The sequence below is a fragment of the Hermetia illucens genome, chromosome 2 (assembly GCF_905115235.1).
Source record: "Hermetia illucens chromosome 2, iHerIll2.2.curated.20191125, whole genome shotgun sequence".
NCBI classification, from domain to species: domain Eukaryota; kingdom Metazoa; phylum Arthropoda; class Insecta; order Diptera; family Stratiomyidae; genus Hermetia; species Hermetia illucens.
In genome coordinates this window covers 183,775,007-183,795,370 of record NC_051850.1, presented here as the reverse complement: position 1 = coordinate 183,795,370, position 20,364 = coordinate 183,775,007, and the positions used below count along the sequence as shown (strand labels likewise).

The 20,364-nt window shown below is 44.3% G+C and overlaps 1 protein-coding gene across 1 annotated transcript in view; it reads right to left on the bottom strand.

The window, feature by feature from the left end:
• The window catches only part of LOC119647856 (RNA-binding protein Musashi homolog Rbp6), a 1,519,969-nt gene that overhangs the window by 1,034,190 nt on the left and 465,415 nt on the right, over positions 1-20,364 (bottom strand). Inside the window, exon 3 of the mRNA XM_038049124.1 lies at positions 3,881-3,965. Coding sequence (XP_037905052.1) covers positions 3,881-3,965 — 85 coding nt within the window. The remainder of the gene's footprint in view (positions 1-3,880; positions 3,966-20,364) is intronic.

Sequence of the window (20,364 nt, the reverse complement as noted above, 5' to 3'; positions counted from 1 at the left end):
AATGAGAGGCACGAAAACTCTTTAACCGGGCAAAACAAACCCGGGACTGGCGGAGGTATAAAAATGCTCTGACTGCGTATAGCAACGCGATCAGGGAAGCAAAACGGAACAGCTTCAGGGAATTCTGTGAAGGGATCGAACAGATCACAGAAGCAACCAGGCTGTACAAGGCTGTAGCCAGAGATGGGGGAATATCCTCTGTCTGTTTGAAGAAGGAAGATGGGATATTTACCGGGAATGAGGAGGAAAGGGTACATCGGCTTCTCAGAACCAATTTCCCGGGGTCCTACCCCACGGTGGCAGGCGACAACATTCTGCCTGACACCCCAACAACGAATAAAAGGGGAAGAAAGGAGAGCTGGAAACTAGCAAAAGAGGTACGCGAAGAAGCTAGGCTAAGGTGGGCAGTGCAAACTTTTAAACCATTGAAATATCCCGGAGTAGACGGCATTTTCCCAGCACTAATCCAGAGAAGCCTAGAATTTATCTTAGAGACTATTCTGAGGGTGGTAAGGGGGAGCATAGCACTGGGTTACATACCAAGGGCATGGAGACGGGCAAAAGTGGTCTTTATTCCGAAGGCGGGTAAAAAGGATCCTTTTCACCCTAAATCTTTCAGACCAATCTGCCTAACATCGTTCGTACTCAAAACGGTGGAGAAGGTCATAGACAACTATATTAGAACTAACGTTCTAAAGCGTAATCCCCTACATCACTGTCAGCACGCTTACCGGGCAGGAAGGTCAACTGAAACTGCTCTGTATCAGCTGACAGAGGTACTACGGGATGCCATAGAAACAAAAGAAATTGCACTGTGAGCGTTTTTGGATATCGAAGGAGCATTCGACAACACATCGCACACAGAGATACAAGATGCCCTGAGCTGCAAAGGAGTGGAAAACACCCTGGCACTCTCGATGGGCAAAATGTGAGAAAGCAGACAAATAGGGGTACTGACAGGTACAAATTGTATTATCATGAACACCACTCAAGGCTGTCCGCAGGGTGGAGTACTATCGCCGCTGATGTGGAGTATGGTAGTGGATGAACTCCTGGACGTGTTAACAAATACTGGAATACAAGCCCAGGGTTACGCGGACGACATTGTTTTAATCTGTAGGGGCAAATGTGAAGATACCCTATGTGATAGAATCCAACCTGGACTAAGGGTTACTAGTGCCTGGTGTAGGAAAGTGTGACTGTGGATCAACCCAGCCAAAACCACCGTAGTACCATTCACTAGGAGGCGTAAGTTGGATCACCTGAAAGCCATATCATTACATGATATGGAGGTGAAACGAGAAAAAGAGGTCAAATATTTGGGAATTACGCTAGACCAAAAATTACTCTGGAAGACACATGTCGGAAACACTTGCCGGAAAGTCAGGAGGGCTCTGGTGGCTTGTAGATCCATAGCAGGAAAAAAATGGGGTTGCAGCCCGAAGATACTACTTTGGATATATACTGCAATAGTGAGGCCAATGATTACCTATGGAGCGGTAATCTGGGCAGAAAGAACCGAACTCAGCGCAGAAGCCAGGGAATTACATAAACTCCAAAGGCTGGCTTGCATGTGTATCAGTGGGGCAATGAGGACATGCCCAACGGCACCTTTGGAGGTCCTTCTGGGATTAACCCCTCTCCATCTGCACATACAGATGCAGGCAAGGAGATCAATATTCAGGATGGCCGGTAGTATCGAAGGAAGATTGATATTCTTTCTAGGCGGTATCCCGAATTACTGATACCAAGGGATAACATGAGAACGGGGTTTCACTTCGATAAGAAGTTTGAAACAGGTTGGAGTAACAAGGCAAACTGGGAGAGCATGGCGGCGACATACGGCTTAAACCAGCAACTGATTACTTGGTACACTGACGGATCCCTCACAACAGAGAGAGCGGGTGCCGGTGTCATTGGTCCAAGGAAAATGTACTTTGAGCCAATGGGCAGGTACACTAGCATAGTCCAGGCGGAAATATACGCCGTAGACAAATGTACCTCCTTTAATCGGCAAAGGAACTACAGGGGGCAGAACATAACTACTCTCACCGATAGCCAAGCAGCGATCAGGGCACTTAGTTCCAACCGGGTGAACTCTAAACTGGTATGGGAATGCCTTGAGAGACTGAATACACTCGGCTCGTCCAACAAGGTCTGGATACTTTAGGTTCCAGGCCATGCTGGGTTGGAAGGCAACGGACGAACTAGCCAAGGAGGGAACAGGGAATCGGAAACGGTTTCATGGCTATGAATCTAAGAAATGAAGAGGAACGGTCGAGGGAACTATCCTGGGCGGGCCTACCAGGGATGGAGCAATCTATGGTGCTTATTTGGGGATACGAACCCATGCGCACAAAGGATTGCTTAAACCTCCGAATCATAGTGGGAATCCTCACTGGTCATTGTCGGCTGAACTATCACCTAGGGAAGCTAGGGATATCTACGGACACTGCTTGCAGGTTTTGTGAGGAGGAGGACGAAACCTCTATACACGTCCTGGGACAGTGTCCGGAACTTGTGCAAAGTAGGTCGAGGCATCTGGGAAAACAACAGGATGCAATCTTTAACAAAATAGCTGTAAATATGTGAAACAGTACAGAAAGATGGATTTGGCGCTTTTCATCAAGGCGATAGGTCTTGTATGAGTGCCTAAGTGTGTTCACGAAGAAATATCGATAATAATGCGTCATTATTCATCTCACGTCAAAATGCAGCCAAAAATATTTTAACATAAAACTTTGTTTTAGTGCCAGTCATCCCAGTTGAAAGATTACAAGAAGAGAATTACGATAAAAGGTTCCGATAAAAAGGTTAAAATCCTGCCCTTATTAAGAAATCAAATATTTCACTTTCAGGATGAATGTGGGGCAAGCGACAGGCCTGTGTGGTGTAGGAGGTTTCATAATTTTCTGTTGCTGTGCATATTTCAAGAGTGCGTAAGTTATACACCGAGGTCCTGTTGACAAGTGTAGCCTGCGTGTGGGGGTATTTTATATTTCTCTTTACTTATGCTGGTATGCCTATTTCAACACTTCGGTCGACAAAATCTCCCGTCATATCGAATAAAATGGGCGGCATTCATAGCCCCGTAATGCAAAACACGAGTTTCTTTACTTGGGACTTTTATTAATGACCCTGGTAGGATTTATGATTCGCAAGGTCGCACAGGAGGAACACCACTCTGGGTGGATGACGCGGCAAGGAAATGGGTTACGTTTGCGTATGTATATTGAAAAAGAGCCTGAAATGTTAGGGAGGTTTGCATTTTTCGTAGGAAGAGGACTGGGTATATTCTTTATGTGCAGGAGTTTTCCCTTGGAGGCAAAACTAAGCCACTTAGATTCTGGTACGCTTCTACAGTAAACGTTGTAATAAGATGCATTATCATCTAGTGATTTTGCTGGAAGGCTGCTAATGTACATATTAAGTTGGATATAATAACCGTCATGCAAACAGCAGGCAAATGAAGTCACAATAACTTCGACATCCTCTCGGCATGTTAGCTCCAACCCTTCTCTCTCTCAGCATGCTTAATTCCAGTATTCCATCTTTATCTCCTTATTTTCCATAGTTCACAAAAAACTCTGCAAATAAAGCCACTACTTTGGGCGCTCGCATAGAAACAAAATATTTTAAAAAAATCCAGATTTTACGTTGCCGTACTTTTAACGTGAATCTACCAAACGATCCACTTCAAAAGGAAACAAATTGCTCACACAAAGGACGAAAATTCCTTTGGATTCGCCACTTTTACGTTGTCGCGAAATTATCGAATATTGCGAATTGTTGTTTAATTAAAAAAGTTTAAGGGACACAAAAGCAAGTGAAAATGCCACGAAAAAAAAAAATATATTTTGTCGTTTGACATATTTTTTACCTTTTTACCATCTAATTCGTGAGTACTTTGAGCTAAAACTTTATCTACACTAGCGGCATCACCGAATGTTATGAATCCAAATCCCCTGAAAAGAGAAGAAAGAGATGGTTTTAATGCTGAATTTTATTTTGAGTTTAAAAAAAAGTTTAATGACAGATAAAATGTAAAAAGATATTTTTTTAAAATAAAATTTTATCAAATAAAATGTTTTTCTACTTCAAATCGAAAATTTAGAACTTTATTTTTGCGACCGTCGGGATTTTCCCATTTTCCCACAATTTTCTAACCTATCAAGTGCATTAGGAATACATAATACGATATTTTTGATCCACATTCTCCGTAGTGGGTTGGAATACCTATAGTAGAAGTTCTGGACCCTTTTTTGACACGCATTGATTTGGGAACTACAATCAGAGGCCCTCCGTGACTGCGTCCGAGTTGCACAGCGGAACTACATTCCCACAAGGAACTCTGTCCGCGATATGGGTACAACAAAAACCAGCATAAAATTCTCACACAAGGGTCAACCGCAAGTAACCGGGCCAGAATTTTCCTGGAACAACAGAGGACCATTCCGGTCCCATGGTACCAGCTAATCTCCGATAAGGCCCCATGGCAAGAGCCATTTAAGATGAGTCCCTTGTAGACTCAGGTTTCATCGCTCTCCTTGAGTACAACTGGCTAACTCACCATCGTGGTCGATAAAAGGCATACATAGTTCTCACAATAAGTGGAGCTTAATTGCGACGTTTAAGAAAAACCTTCCAAAGGAAGAAGTTCGATCGAATATTTACCAACTCCCTCGACAATTGCCTACCTTGTCGTGGTGAGGGAGCTCAGTAAGAAAGATCCTCCAGGAAACGGGAGGTGATACCTGAAGCCATGCAGGAATCAAAACCCCAAGCCAAGGCGTGACTACGGTGCCGAGGGCTGAATGGTCACAGAGGTTTAAATGTGGCCGTAAACAGGATCTCTGAGTACAAGACGACCTCCAGTTTCAACTAGCCTTGTCTCAGCAAAAAGGGACTCTGCCGAGATTGACTTACCTTCCCCGATAAAACTGAGGCCATGACAGCCAATTATGAAAAAACAAAAACCTTTTAAAAAACTACAACTAAATCTTGATCGTGATGATCCAACTAAGGTCATTGATGAACAACCTGAGTCTAGATTCAGATTCTCCACTTACTCAGGTGGGAACCAATCTAATTTGGACCCAGTCGTTAACAGACGAGCCGAGGCAGGCTCCTTCTCTCAGCACTCGTGACCCCAGGATCCAATCGGCGCCATTTTCTGAGGTTAAAGTCTTAGCCATGGGTAAGCACCTGCCCATGGACAGCAAACAGTTTTCGGGCAAACCACCTACGGCAAACCACCTCCGGGCAAACCACTTTCGGGCAAATCACAACTTACGGGCTGTGTCAAGAATGACGGCAAAGGATCGTTCGGGGCAACTGCGGCTCCGATCCGAACTCTTCGACACAAAACGCAGCAAAGAGGGCTCACCCGGCAACGGCTAGACCTTCGTTTGCAGCCGAGACTATCGAAGCCGACGAATGGGTCTTGTATGACGACTGTAATCCACCTGGTTACGATACTGAGCAGTGCAAATAGCTCAGGAGGAAATTCCTCCTAGCTGCAAGGACTACATCCTTGCATGGCATTAGACTTTGCTTTGAGTCGGTAGGGGTATATCGTAAAATGTTACGGCTAAACTTTGCCGACGAAGACACGAATGAATGGCTCAGGCAGTACTGCTCCTCCCTCAACGACGTGTGGGAAGGTGCGCGACTAACACTGAAAAGGGTATCTGAGCTGCCATCGTGGAAAAAGTGCCTTTTCTGGCTTCCAGAAGATAAGCGGAATGGTGATGGGGTTCTGGAACAATTTGGTGTGCAGAATAACTTCAACACTTCCACCTGGATCCTGCTAGGCAGGAGAGAGAGCCGATAGGCTGGGAACTTTTCACACTATCGGCGTTCCCGAACCCGATATTAGGAAGGTTCGCTAGGAAGTGTCGGCTCTAAAACCATTGAAGGGTATATGCAGCCCTCAATATATTACGTCTGTAGCGTAGATGAGGTGCCATATTTCCCAAATAAATTTGCAGCATTGTAAGGCGTCGACTGTACATATCAGTCCTCGGATCAATAGCTGACATTTACATACCTCAAATTAAAAGTGTGCGTTGTTGGTGGGGTAGTCAGGGACCTAAACATCCGACATGCTGACCTATTGTATGCCAATGGAAGTGATCGAAGTGATCGGATATATATGCCATTTCATTGGCAACAGAAGAATGTCTGCGACAAAAATGGAGGAGTCGCACCATCCGAATCTGCTCCGATAGTCAGGTGGCATATCAAGTCAGTTGGTGTGGAGTTGTCATCAGGGGCTACTTAAACTTGGCCGACTGAACGAAACATTCCTGATGTGAATGCCGTGGCACTCAAACATCGCTGGTAATGGGGCCAGAACCACCTTTTGGTATCCGGCCATCCACTGTCAAGTCTACTCTGAAGGGTGAAATTGGAAGCATTCACGCAGCTGAGTGGATTTAAACTGTTGCTGGCAGGCGAAAATCCTTGTGAAACAATCTGGTGTCACTAGAGCGGCATTTTTGTTGTCCTTTAAGAAAAAACTCTAGTAGGGCTTTTAACAGGACACTGCTCCTTAAACTAACATATGGGAAACATTGGGGTGATGGTTTCAGCTATGAGCAGCCAATGTGAGGAGGAGGAGACGGCCTTTTGATGTAGCTGCCTAGCCTCCTCAGATCTCAGACGACGACACCTTGATAAGGTTTTCTGCAATGAAGAATCTGCACACTCTCTGCCTCTGGGAAATGCTCTCAGATCCGCTAAAGCCTGCGAAGGCTGTAGGCGGGAAGCCATTGAATAGGCGATTTATGGGGAAACTACAATGGGCCTAACAATGGCCTGAGTGCTCGAAGCTGCGGCTCTCCAAGTAAACTAAACTAAACTATCAACTATAAAGCTCCCAGTCCTGATAGTTTAGAGTTTAAAAATTCTAAAAAAGGATCATCAAGTATTTAACTCATCTGCAAGCAGAGAAAGGCATTGTATAAAGGAGAGGATGAATTTATGGGGAGGCAGCTTTTACGAAGCAAGAAAAGACATCTCCAAGACTCCATAAAGGGGTTGGAAAGACCCTCAGTGAAGGCGAGTTGATAAATGGGAAAACTTCAGATACAAGCATGCCAAACACCCCATGACCCAGAATCAAATCCTTCCCCCAATTTCCCCAAGAATGCAGCGAATTCCAGGGAGTAATTAAGTGAAGAGGCAACGGCCAAGCACAGGAAAGGTGGCGGCGAAAACAGTGGAAAAGAAATTGAAAGGATGAACAATGCTGAAAATTTTTTTGTTGAGGGTGCTGGGAGTCCCGAGTCCCTATCCACTTGACGACGGTCCGGATCACTTGGGAAGCAACTTACTTTCTCTCTTGTGGTCCACAGATTCCTATTCCAAGTTTATAAAAAAAAGAGACTGACGGTTTCGTCGAGGGCAGAGGTAACTCATCAGACGCTACCATACCTCTGCCCTGGGAGCAGCGTGACCGAAAGTAGCGACAGGTGGTAATCGCTCCATTTGTATATAATTGCCAACACGACATGAGTGTGAATTATATTGAAGTGAAATGTTGTTACAAGTTGACAGAATGATGGTGTCCTTCAAAATAAAACCATTTTTCTGATAACTTTCAATCTCTTCGCAGAGTGGATTAGCACCTTTGAAGTATTCATTGACAAAATAGAAAATGAGCTTACAAAAAGCCTCCAATGCTTGACTTTCTTCGAAAATGGAGACACAATACAAAACAAATGATCGTAACTGCGATCAATTCACAAGAAGATGCATAGAAAGCCTTCACGAGGAATAAGGTTTCCAAGTTGCGATGGTTAGCGGACGATTCTCGCTCAAAAAGGACCCAAAAAGAAAAAAACACAATAAAGTAGAATTTACAAGACAACTTACTTAGAAGGTGCCGTGATCTATGTCGGGTAGACCAACATATTGAATCGAAAGAACCTTGAGAAGTCTTAGACTAACTGAACCATGTCTCATCTTTTGAAAAGATGCACAAAATAAATATGAAGAGCGAATAAAAAAGATGTGGGTATAGCTGTAAAGTAATAGGGAGTGCTTGAATCAAGTTGAAGCCAAAAGGAAGCAGAAGTATATATTAAAGTGTCGAAACCTAAGCCAAGGTCTTGGAATAAGAACTAAAGTGAGGAAGCATTGACCATGCACCGCATTCAGCCATATCTGTTGACCTTTGTTGTTTATTCTTTTACAGGCTCTTGGTGCACCAAAATAACTAGGTTAGATTGATGGAAGGAACAATCCAGGCAAATCAATTTAAGGTCATCAAGCCGATATTTGGTGAAAACCAGCAAGGCCAGCTACTCCTCATGGTACTCCAAAAGGAGGGGGGAAGAAATGGGATGAGACACCATTAAAAGATACGTTTCAGGACCGATTAGAAAGTTAACAAATAATCAACCTAATAAGTGAAGGGAAAAATGAAAAATAGTCATGGACAAAAGTACCTTAGGATTTCAAGCGTCAAAGGCTGTACATAACATATACTTTGTGCCAGCAACTAAGACATTTGGCCACACAGTTTGTGAAGTCAAAGAAATTGAAACTGAGGGGGACAGAAATGGGCTGTTTAATATGTAGTGACAAGACAATCAAGCAAAGGGGATCCATCGCGCATTAACAACGGTCAATCGGAAGCTCAATCAAAGAAGGGGTAGGGTAGAAAATGGCAGGAGATATGGGGCAGTGTGCACCCTCATGGAGGAGACAGAGAAGGATAAGGAGTTACCTACCGAATAGAAATAGATGCATAGCAAGTGATGATCATTAATTTCGAGAAAGCTTTCGATAGCGTGAACAGACAATCTATCAGGAGTCTTCTACGCAGGAGGAACATTCCACAGAAACTAAACGCCATCATGACAGCGACATATGATGGCGAAAATTGTCACGCGCCGGAATTTGATTTTGAAAGCGGAGTCGGCTGGTGATGCATCATGTCTGCCTTGTCCAGAGGACGTTCAATGGAGTATAACATCTTTCCTTAAACACCTCAACTACGCTGATTACGTTTGTTTGCTCTTTCGTCGGCTCATGGACCTCGGCCGAATGGAAAGAGAGAGTCAAGTAAAGGTGGACTGAAAATAAACACCAACGAAACCAAGGTTCTCAGTCTGACGAGTCATCACCTTCTGCCCATCTGTATTAATGCGCACGAACGAATGATCGGCAGTGGATAGGTGACATGCAGTGAAATCTACTCTCCCAAGATGGCCGAGTAGGTCGCTTCAAAGTAGAGGAGCGCAGGCATCCCGGAAAGTCGTTGGGAGACCTATAAAGTGCATTTTAGGTAACCGCAATCGATGGCGCAGAGGTGTGGCTGACGGATTATTCTCTCTTTCTCTCAATAAACTCATCCCATTTACTTGACAGACGGTTGTCTCCACGAGCAAAAAATAGCGGCTCATCGAGGTATGCTTTGAAAGCGCCCCCTTCCACCCACAAGTCATTACAACTCCACAACCGTAGGCGTATCTCATTATATACTGCCTCACTTCTGCCATAGAGTATCGCGATCAAAAAGTGTTCCTGATGTTCCCCACTCTTTATTTAACAAAATATATTCCATCGTTTGCTATAGCCTTGGCCCATCTTTCTGGCAGCATATGGATTCCGCGTCTAAAGACCTTTTCATGTTGGCTTGCAATGGATGGATGGATATTCCTTTTTGGTTGGGATATTGATGGCTGGCCTTGCGAAACCCATGATTTTTTGTGCTTCAGATTGCCGTGGTAGATCCACTTTTTGCCACTAGTCAGAGGCAGAAATTGCTTTCCTTCTTGCCTTTCAAGAAGCAATTAGTAGGCTTGCAGACGTCTTCCAACAGCTCTCAGGTAATTCATATGGCACGCATTTCCTTTTCTTCTTAAATCTTTCCAATGGCTTTTAGGTGGTATGCAATAGATGATAGACCGACCCCCAACCTACATCAGCAAGCTTCTGTTGCATTTGACCGGATTGATTAAGTCCTTTGTCCGCATCAATTTAGTGATCCACTGAACCGCTTTGTATGACCCACGGACGTTTGTTTTTGGGCGAAGCACTTCATTTTTGAAAAAATAAACGATTTAAAGCCAGGAAAAGTTATTGTCCCACTGCCCCAACAAGCATAGACAAATTTACTTATATATGATGGAAAGGAGCTGGATGTCATTGAACCGATAAATGACGGTAAATTCATTTACATCCTTTTTTACTTCAACTGAAGCAATTCTAACAGCAACGGTCGAGATGGAATGTTGGGAGCTTGCTTGTAGAGTTGAAGCCCGTTGACAGGAACAACCAATGATGACAGGTCGGCTAGGCTAGGCAGAGCTCCTTCTTCTTCTTTCTATCTCTCTAAGACCTAACTTCCTAGTGAACATAACTTGCGAAGTGCTTAGCGTAGATCACCTGTAGAAGACAAGGACACTTCCTTGACAGCCCTAAGACCGACTTTTGGCTTTACTTTCGGCTATAACCCTGCCGGTTTCTTTTGGGAAGAATTCAACTAACTAATAGCGGGTCTATTTTACACCATGTGGCTGCCTCCTACATATCCACGATGACGAGCAGCTGAAGGAGGGGAAGGACATTTCACCCCGGTTCTTAACCGTATCATAACCAGTGAGGTTCCTCCTCTTGTGAATAAAATAAGTTTTCATACGGAAATCTAGGAAATCCGAGATCTTCCTCAGAGACTGGAAAAAGGGGATAATCGGTAAGAATCGAAAGAAAGGCGTAATAATTGGAGGGGTATGTACGTAGTCCCAGTCGTTGCAACGCTAATACCTAGATTAATCCTGAAAAGCTTTAAAAATATCTTGAAGGTTTAATCGGCAGTTTTCGCTCCGAATCCTCTGTATACGGATCACTTTGGAACAGTGTGTTGTGTTTAGATCTTTACTTCACCTGCTCTTCATTGATTTCGAGAAAGCTTTCGATAGCGTGAACAGGCGGTCTATCTGGAGTGCTCTAAGTACTCGTAGGAGGAGCATTCCATAGAAACTAAACGGCATTATCAAAGCGACGTATGATGGCGCGAAATGTCACGTGCTGGAATTTGATTTTGAAAGCCGAGTCGGCCAGTGTTGCATCTTGTCATCGATATTAGTTGTTCTTTTTATCGGTGATGTTCTTCGTGCTTCCTTTTCCGGAGGACGTTTGGGAATTCAATGAACTATAACATCTTTCCTTAAAAATTTCGACTACGCTGGTGAGATCGGTTTGCTTTTGCACCGGGTCATGGATCTTGGCCAAATGATTCTGGATTTGGAGAGAGAGTCAAGTGGAGATGAACTGAAGATGAACATCAACGAAACCAAGGTGCTTAGTCAGGCGGATCATCGTCTTTTCCCCATCTACATAAAAAGTCAGAGCGTCGTACTAGGTCCGCTTTCATTGTCTTGTTTAAAATCAGGAAATGCAAATGTTGTTATAAGGGAGTAGCACATGGAACTGTTACTATTACTCAAAAGCTCCAAGTCATCGTCAACACATGTCTGCGTCGTATCATCGAAGTGCGCTGACCTGATACCTTTTCAAACGAAAAAGGATGTGACAGTGTAAAAACAACAACTGCATTGCGGACTACCCCATGCTGTGTAATCTACCCTACGGCCGAGTGGGTCGGCCTAAAGGCACTTCGTACTAAACAATACAGGAAGAGTGCATGGCCCAGCTATAGGTAAATCAATCCAACTCAGTAAAAAGCTCCCGCGCACATATTCATCTGTTTGAAAAATGGCTGTCAGAAGCCTTTCATGTACTCACCATTCGTGACATTAGACCATAACTTCACCTCATTCAGAAAGTTATAAGATCGGTCCTTCTTGCGGGATAAACGCGTAGTAAACCAACGTTGTCCGTGATGTTATGTCGAAACGTCAACCAAGCCTCCGTCTCCGACGTCACGAGGCACGTTCATTCGATCCACGGCAGAATTTGGTAGATGCGTTCGGAATTTGGACATAGTAGTTCGTATCAGTCTTCATTTAAGCCAATATTCCGAATGCGTATGCCCGTGCAGGGATAGCGAATACACTCAGTACTTTTATTTTATTCCTACCAGAAAGATACTATTTCAGCACAAGTTCCACGTGCCGCAAAAATGCGGACAGCACAACATCCTTTAAAACAGCAGCACGAGTATGGGTTCCTTACAGGTTTTTGAGGAAGTCTGTCTCGGTAATGGTTTGGCTGGGGAGGTCAGGAATGCTATGTCCCGCATGCGGCTTATGATGGCCTTTTGGCAAGGATTCGACACTTGCTTAATCCAAATTCGATCCAAATATACCGGCTAAACATGTCTACTATTCACAACAGATTTCTAAAATGGTGAGTGAGGAATTGGGGGAGTCTGAATTCTCAAGTGAGTCAGCCCCTGATGAATTGCCTCCACTCTGAATGAAACAATCACTCGTCCTTTTTGTAAAAACATGCATCAGGATTGAGACTGACTTGAAGGGAAAATGGCGGAAGATACGGAGCAATCTGTAACATGCAAGCTTCAGAAAAAGGGTCAAGACCCAGGCACTGAGAAGAAGTAATTGCAAGATAAATTACAAGATAGTTGGATGAATCAACACTGAAATCAACGAATTTGATGACATTGTGGAAGACCTGAACTGAGTTGTAAATATGAGACCCGTCAAGATCAAAGCTCCTGTACAATTAGTGGGGCATACCACAGCAACCACGACTACACACCATCGTACAAGACCCGTTGAAATGCATCCCGACTTGCCGAGATCCCTACACTCTTCCTCTACTGTTCTGCCCTAAGTGCACCCGAGGCGACCCGGATATTAGAGTGAGTTCCACTGCACGGTGTAGATAGCAAGGGAATCGTCGCCAATTCTTAATATGTGGCCTATCCATTGCTGCCTCCGCCTTCCAATCAACTCCTTCAAGAACAATTTCTATGTACTAAATAGTATCAGGCCAACGTACCCCGATGACAAGCCGCAGGTATGTAAGTGTTCATGAAGGCTTAAATCTTTTGAGTAAAGGAGGGGGTCAGTAAGGGTGCTATAGTAATACAGAAGGAACATTAGCATAGAACAGTTTCAACTTTATCGCAGTGTTTAGATAATTGCATTTCCAGATTTTAAACAAAACAGTAAAGGTGGATCTGGCGCAGTAAATCCATGGTGTCAGCGTCAGTCGAAACGACGTTTCGTAGATATACAAATTGATCAACGCTTTCTATACTGCAAATAGGGTGAGTGCGATGATTTGTAAGACCAAGAACTTCGATTTTTTTGGTGCTTATGCACCAGTTCGACCCTGCTTGTCTCTCTTTCCACATTCAGAGCCATTTAGCCAAGGTCCATGACACTGTGAGTGACAGAACAGAGGTCATCACCATAGTCGATATTATCCAGCATCCAACCGATGGGATATCAACTTACTTTTGTTTTTCCTCCTGTCTAGCATTCCTTTAGCACCTCAATTATCCTCTTTTTAAATTCCTCAATCCCATCCCGACTTCGCATTATGCATTGACGTATTTTAGATTCGGCTTTAGTAAGGAACTTCAATTATCCCAATACAGGGTCATTCCTGATGTCACTTCGCTTTTGACAGCCGCAAACACTATTGGTTGCACTTTCGACCACAACTCTGCTGGCTTCTTTTGGGAAGAATCCAGCTAACTGACAGCCATCTATTTCATGCCCTGCGGTCGTTTCGCAAGGGAGCGAAACTTAGGGGATTTCCGTTTCGAGTGGGTTTGCTGCTCGCAATGAAGCGTTACCCACGCGTACTCCTTATGAAAATGGGGTCCCTTCAGTTTTAGGAGGGGGCGGGTGGGGGAGGGGGAGACTATTGACATAAAAAAGCTTGGCAAACATGCAAACCAAATGCGCTGGCTCAGGACATCGAGTTGCTCTATTATGAATGCAGGAGTTATAATATAAGGATGCAGATGCATGGAACTAGCTATATTCCCAATTAACCTGCTTAAGTTGACGAGACCAAGGTAGACCTTTGGTTTGAGGGCTGTATATAGCTACCTCTCTAGGGTTGATATTTTCGGATGCTACCTTCGACACTTCGAACAAATAGTTTACCATTATATTCAGTGTATCTTTCGTCCCATAAACGTAGGTAACCCGGTTGCTCTTACGCTCTTTGACTAGGAAATGCTTCAAATCTGTCAAAAGTTTCTTCATAATTATTGCTTAGCCGATCTTATGCTTTCCCTCAGATCATTTTGAATTTCTTTGTACCTAGTCCAAACTACAACTAAAGCGTTCCTCAGAGCCTCTTTAAGGAGAGCACTTATCGTTCCTTTCTATCCAGCTTCCGAGTTTTACTATTATATTTTTCTCTTCTTGAGGAAATGGAGGGACAGCTCTTTTCAAAAACTTATCTCATGTTCGCGATGATTATGCAGGTTGCTTCCTCAATTCCGGCTATGATTTGATAGGCCTCCCAAGGATCGTGATTTGTACGTTGCCGTATCTGCAGAATTTGAATTGGATGGTTGAAGATGATACCGCGCTTGTCAAGACGTCAATATGCTAGTGGTTTTGTACTCTGAGTTTGATGTCCTCTTCTTGACGTCTATTGGGGACATCTTTAGCTAAGGGTGGCCCTTCCAGTCAGATCTAGTTATAAAAAGATAGTCAATTGCCGCTTCTATAATAACAGTGTCTGCCCTACTAGGTGTCTTTGTATGGTTCTCCTTTGATCCATTCACCCTTACTTCCGGGTTACCAATTTCCAGAAAGAGACTTCAAGGCCCACATCGCCCTCAACATTCCATTTCAGTTCGATTGACCACTAATTCATATTCGAGTTGGAGAGCATAGTTTAGTGGTTTTCCCTGAATCCTAATATCTCAGTACTCAAAATTTGTTTTTCCTGTACATGCATATGTATGCGTTACAAACTAATACTGCCAGACAAATTTTCAAATCAGTTTTTTCATCCAGATCGGGGGCTGAATTAGCTTGTAAATGAGCACTTTATGTGTGTGGTTTTGATGGTTCATGGAGCGGTTGATGAATTTGTGAAAATTATTTTGAAATGCCATAAAACTAGACAATAAATGGAATGCACAACTTTAGGGTGGAATTTGTTTTGGGGTTGAGTTGCATTCTAAGCTTCATAACAAATTTCACTAGGACGGAATGAAGGGTTTTTTTGGGAATGGTAGAACCTGCACCGAGGACCGGCCAATGGACCAGAGGCACACCGACGGGGCGTTATTAACACGCAATTTATAAATTTGCATCGTCACAAAATAAATTTGCAACCCCCATTGTTATGGACTCTGAATGGAATTATGCATTTTCTATTTCCGCCGTTGACCAGTCTATTTGAAGCTGGTGTACTTTTGTGCGGGTGCTGTCTCCATTTCAACGTTAGCCTTTTTGATGTTGATCCGCAATTTAATTTATGTCCCATACATATTTTTCAATCAGTGTCATTTTATGTTAATACTGTTATGAGTTATTGCGTGGTTAAGTGAAAATAGAGTTAGTTTTGGTCCATTGTATTTGATGAATGTCCTTGCAACCGAGCACTGAACACATTCGATGTATTCGCGATGAATCCGTTTCAGTTGTCGAGGATGCCAATACGGATTTTTGCCTCTACTGATGACATTGTCATTTAAATCTATTTATATTAATTTTTTTTGGTGGAAGACAAAACCTCATTAGAATCGACTCCATGTCTATCTCCTCCCCTCCAATGTCCCGCGGAACTATCTAGATACATTAGGTCGTCGAGCGGGTTAAAATCCTGCCGGTTTACTCCTATGGCGAGAGCTGCCCCCTCTCTGCCGCTTTTTCTTAATCGCTCTAACCTGCAAAGCTCCTCCCGAATACAAACTACCACTCAACCTACCCTAACTTCATGCCACACTTCTTAGAATTCGAGCATTTGCGTGATGATCGTCTCCACTCGTAAGGGTCTCGTCAAAAGAAATTCAAGCCGTTCCCTCTGATTAGCAAATCTCGGGCACACGAAGAGTATGTGCTCCGGGTCCTGGTACTCGTTTAGACATTCAGGAGAGAGGGGAGCATCTTCATGTCCAAAACAATGTAAATACCTGCGGTATCAACCATAGCCAGTCAGAAACTGAGTCAAGTGCTAGTAGATATCTCAATGGCTGCGCATAATCCAAAGGTGGATATCCCTTGTGAGAATGGTCTCAATGTTCCTGCCATACCTTGATGGTGCACATTTCCTCCTCCCTTCGCCTATCTTCTGCACTATGGTCATTGTACGCTTTTCAGTTGTATAATCTTCGTATCTCCTCAGTCAAAATATCATTGGACACCATTCCCGTGACTACGAAAGCTGCGTCGTCTGATATTATTCGGAATGCGCGAGCGACTCTTAACGCACTTAGACGATAATCTTCTCCCATATCCTTGAACGAGAGAGAGAGAAGAATTCTCCGAAGAATTTTTGGCCCTCTACATGAGGACGAAACGACGAAATATACGTGCGATACCATGAGCGTCCGGTTGAGGATAAAATCCGGCTCAATAGGTTACGGTGGGCGGGTCACTTAATCCGTATGGATGAGGATGATCCAGCCCGGAAAGTCTATAAGGGCAATATTTATAGTAGAAAAAGAAGACGAGGCAGACCATGCCTAAGATGGAGCGATGGCGTAGGTCAGGACGCCAGACAGCTTTTAGGGATATCGAATTGGTGGACCGCGGCGCAAAACCGGGATGACTGGATTTCCTTATTAAGGCAGGCCTAGACTGGATACCGGTTGTTGCGCCGTCGATGATGATGATGATATCCTTGAACATTAAGGGCCTTTGCCGAAACTGGTGCTACGTACCTAAAATAGACTGAGCAAACTATGGCTAGCCACAGCTTCCTCGGTGGTTTGGGTCCTGCAATATTGGGCATCATGCCAGTTAACCGACGGAGGATACGTAGCGCCCACTCCTTGGCGGGAGAGAGATATCAAGCTCGGAAACTCTTATTACAAAGCAAGCAAGCAGTTTCTCAGGCAAGAGGGGCGGTAGCTGAAGAACAATTAACTTAAGCAAAATTTGGATAAATTCATATCAGATTATCGGGACTTGGTGCACATGAGGAAGGTTCCGCAGAAATTCCGAGAGGATACAAGTCGGGAGGTCTACCACGTAGCCTGTCTGAGTGCCATTCGCACGGATGCCACAATCATTTAAATCAGGAACGTGTTTAATGCCTCAAGCCCAACCTGTAATAGAGTTACTCTGAATCAGAGGATTTCCCGCGGGTCCGAAACTGCAAATTTGCACTTCTGACATAATCACCTGCATCCCCAAATTTGAGTAATGTTCTCCAGTGACATAACGAAAATATGCCGCCAAATTCTTTTCAATCCCGAAGATCAAGCCAAGCTGAGGATTCTGTGAAAACGCGATCCAGGGGAGGCCATTTCAGAATGTTTTCTTAAAACCGTCACTTTCGGAGTGGATTGTGTACTCTGGAAAGCGATAAGGACACTTCATCAGGTGGAAGAGGGCAACGCCCCCCGTGAGGAGATTAAATGGGTGTATGGAGTAACGACCTCGAAAGCGGTCAAAACGTTAATTAGGAAGGCAATTCCCCTTGACCAAATGGGCCGCTAACCGGACGGAAACATTGCGGGATATAACTAAGTCACGGTATATTGATGCATATGCAGATCTACAGAAAAAAATCTTGGATTGATTTAAAATCTCCTTAAAGACTGTTTTCAATACAGAATAAGAACGAGACCGTACACAACGCTAACCGAGAGGAAGGCATTAAGCATTACTGCTTTCCTTTACGATCCTCTTGGATGGCTACCTCCAATTGTTATGAAGCTGCGGATGGATATTCAGCGGTTCTGGCAGTAAGGACTCGATTGGGATGCTAGAACTCCAGATCTGGCACAACGTCAGCTTGCGAAAATAGTTTCCTCCTTGGAGTATCTTCATCAAATCCGCATATCTAGATGGTGCGGAAATAGCTGAGAGGAAAATACTACAGAATTAGTCGGGTTCAGCGATGTATCCGGGGATGGTTATGCTGCGGGGACCTCTAGTCGTATAAAATCATGCAACGGCTATATCGTGCGATTAATCGTGGCTAAAGGTGGTGATGCCCCACTAGCGACCAGGAAGAGACAGAATTCGCGGACCTCTATGGTACCCAAGCTATACTTGGAGAGTATCATCCTGTTAATAGGATTGTAGTGACTCAAGCGCACCTAACTTCACGGTTAGCAACATAATAGTCATATTGGAGCAGCCAACCGGCTGGCGTCGTTATTGCATACTTTATTGTATTTGGAGTTGGAACGGAGTTGCGAATACCAAATGGTATTCCTTTTTATGTTAATTCCAAAACTAAGTCTTTTTATTTAACCGGATCTAGTGAAGCTCCTCCGTTGATAACCTCCCGACTAGGGAAATAACCCGAATCAAACACATCATCTGCGTACTTCATGCGTAATCTGGCACGGATTCTCCGCGTCAGACTGACTGGTCCGGCATGCCCATGGCGCAACTCATCATGGCGGCTCTCTAAATGACCAGCAGCAGAGCGAAATCAACAGCCTGACTGCTTTTCGGCTGCCCCCGTTTTGAAAGGTGTAGTCAGGTCTGTGGTTTGCGTGCCGAAGCACACCCCGGGTGACAAAGTAGTGAGCGAATTTGATTTGGAGGTTCTCCGCGGGATGAAGATAAAAGCGGCCAACAAAGTTATCGACACCGTCCTCAAATCGTTGTGGCTACAATGCCCACCAGCAGGCGTCCAGGGCATCCTTAGCATTTTAGAAGCTACGGATGTCTTACGGTTGCCGAAAAGGACCAACAGGATGTTAGAGGTTGGAGAGCCACTACGTGGTCTCCAGTGGAAAAAAGCTTAGGAAAGCAGTTGGGATATACACGCAGTCGCCTCGTTCAAATGGGTGCGAACCAATTCCAAAGCCGTAGGGATACCAGCCGGAGTAAACGCACGGGTTTCCAAAAACGTCGAGAATCATATTCCAACTCTTTGTGCTATTGCCACGGGAAACTCCGAGAATAGGGAGGGAAGTGCCAAAAGCCTAGTTCTTGGGTTTCTGGGGGCGATTCACCAGAAAACTAGATTCGGCGTATGGAAGCGCCGCCAAACACAGTCACCACCATATCCTCGACGAATATCCCGGACTGAAGATTTTAATAGATACAGGCGCGGACGTATCAGTTATTCTATCACCGCAAAATATCCGCAATACACAAAGCCGGCGACATCAAAATTTTCGTCACCAACGGATCGTGTATTAGCACATACGGTCAACAAGTAATCACAGTCAATCTTGGCCTGCGCAGGGAATTCTGCTGGAAGTTTTTCGTTGGTGATGTCCAGTGGCCAATCATTGGTGCCAATTTTGTCAAAAGACATGGGTTAACAATCGACATCGGAAGTCAACGAATCATTGACTCGCACACTAAGTTGTCATCGCGTTGATTCTTGGCCTGCGTGGATTATCCATCCGTTTTTACAGTGTCAGTCAACTCAAAGTACCATCTGCTACTCAAAGAGTTCTCCAACATAACCAACCCTTTTTTCAAACCAATTGTCAACCTAGAGTCCAACACCACATTGTTACCAACGGACCGATCGTAGGAGAGAGACCTCGACGTCTGAAGCCCGATTGACTGGAGGTAACGAAAAAGGAGTTTGAGTACATGGCCAAGATGGGTCGCCAATCGAACAGCCCTTGGGCCAGTCCCTTGCATTTGGCCCCAAAAAGAAACGTGGGGATTTCTGGAGACTGAAAGCGGTAACAGCTCGGGATCGGTATTCTATCCGGCACATCCAGGATACCGTCGCCGGACTAAACAAAAAAGCGTTTTCTCCAAAATTGATGTCCACAGAGTGCCTCACCAAATGCCAATCGCCGAGGCGGACATCCCCAAAACCGCTGTGCCAACGCCATTTGGCTTTTATGGGTTCAATGTAATGACGCTTGGTCTACAGAATGCCACCCAGACCTTTCAGCGCTTCATGGACAAAGTGCTGGGAGGGCTGGATTTTTGTGTATGCTACGATGTCTCACTTCAAGTGCCAAAAATTCTCGTCACCAGGAGGGCTTATTCGGTTAGCAATATAACAGTCAGTCTTTTTTGGTGATGAGGATTTTCTAATCTCAGAGGAGTCAGGGAATCTATGCATACGTATTTCAATCCTTCAACGGATGTCATTAATTAGACCCTTGGTCTCTTCCAATACTACATATGTGGTTACGATCAAAAGTTATTTCTCCTAAATTCAAAGTCCGTTCCGAAGGACTACCAAGTAACCCAAAAAACAAAACAGTCAACCACAAAATCAGCAAAAACTTAAACTTCAGAAGTAGCCACAAAAAAAGGGTCTTCCACTGCTGAAAATATCGAGCAACCT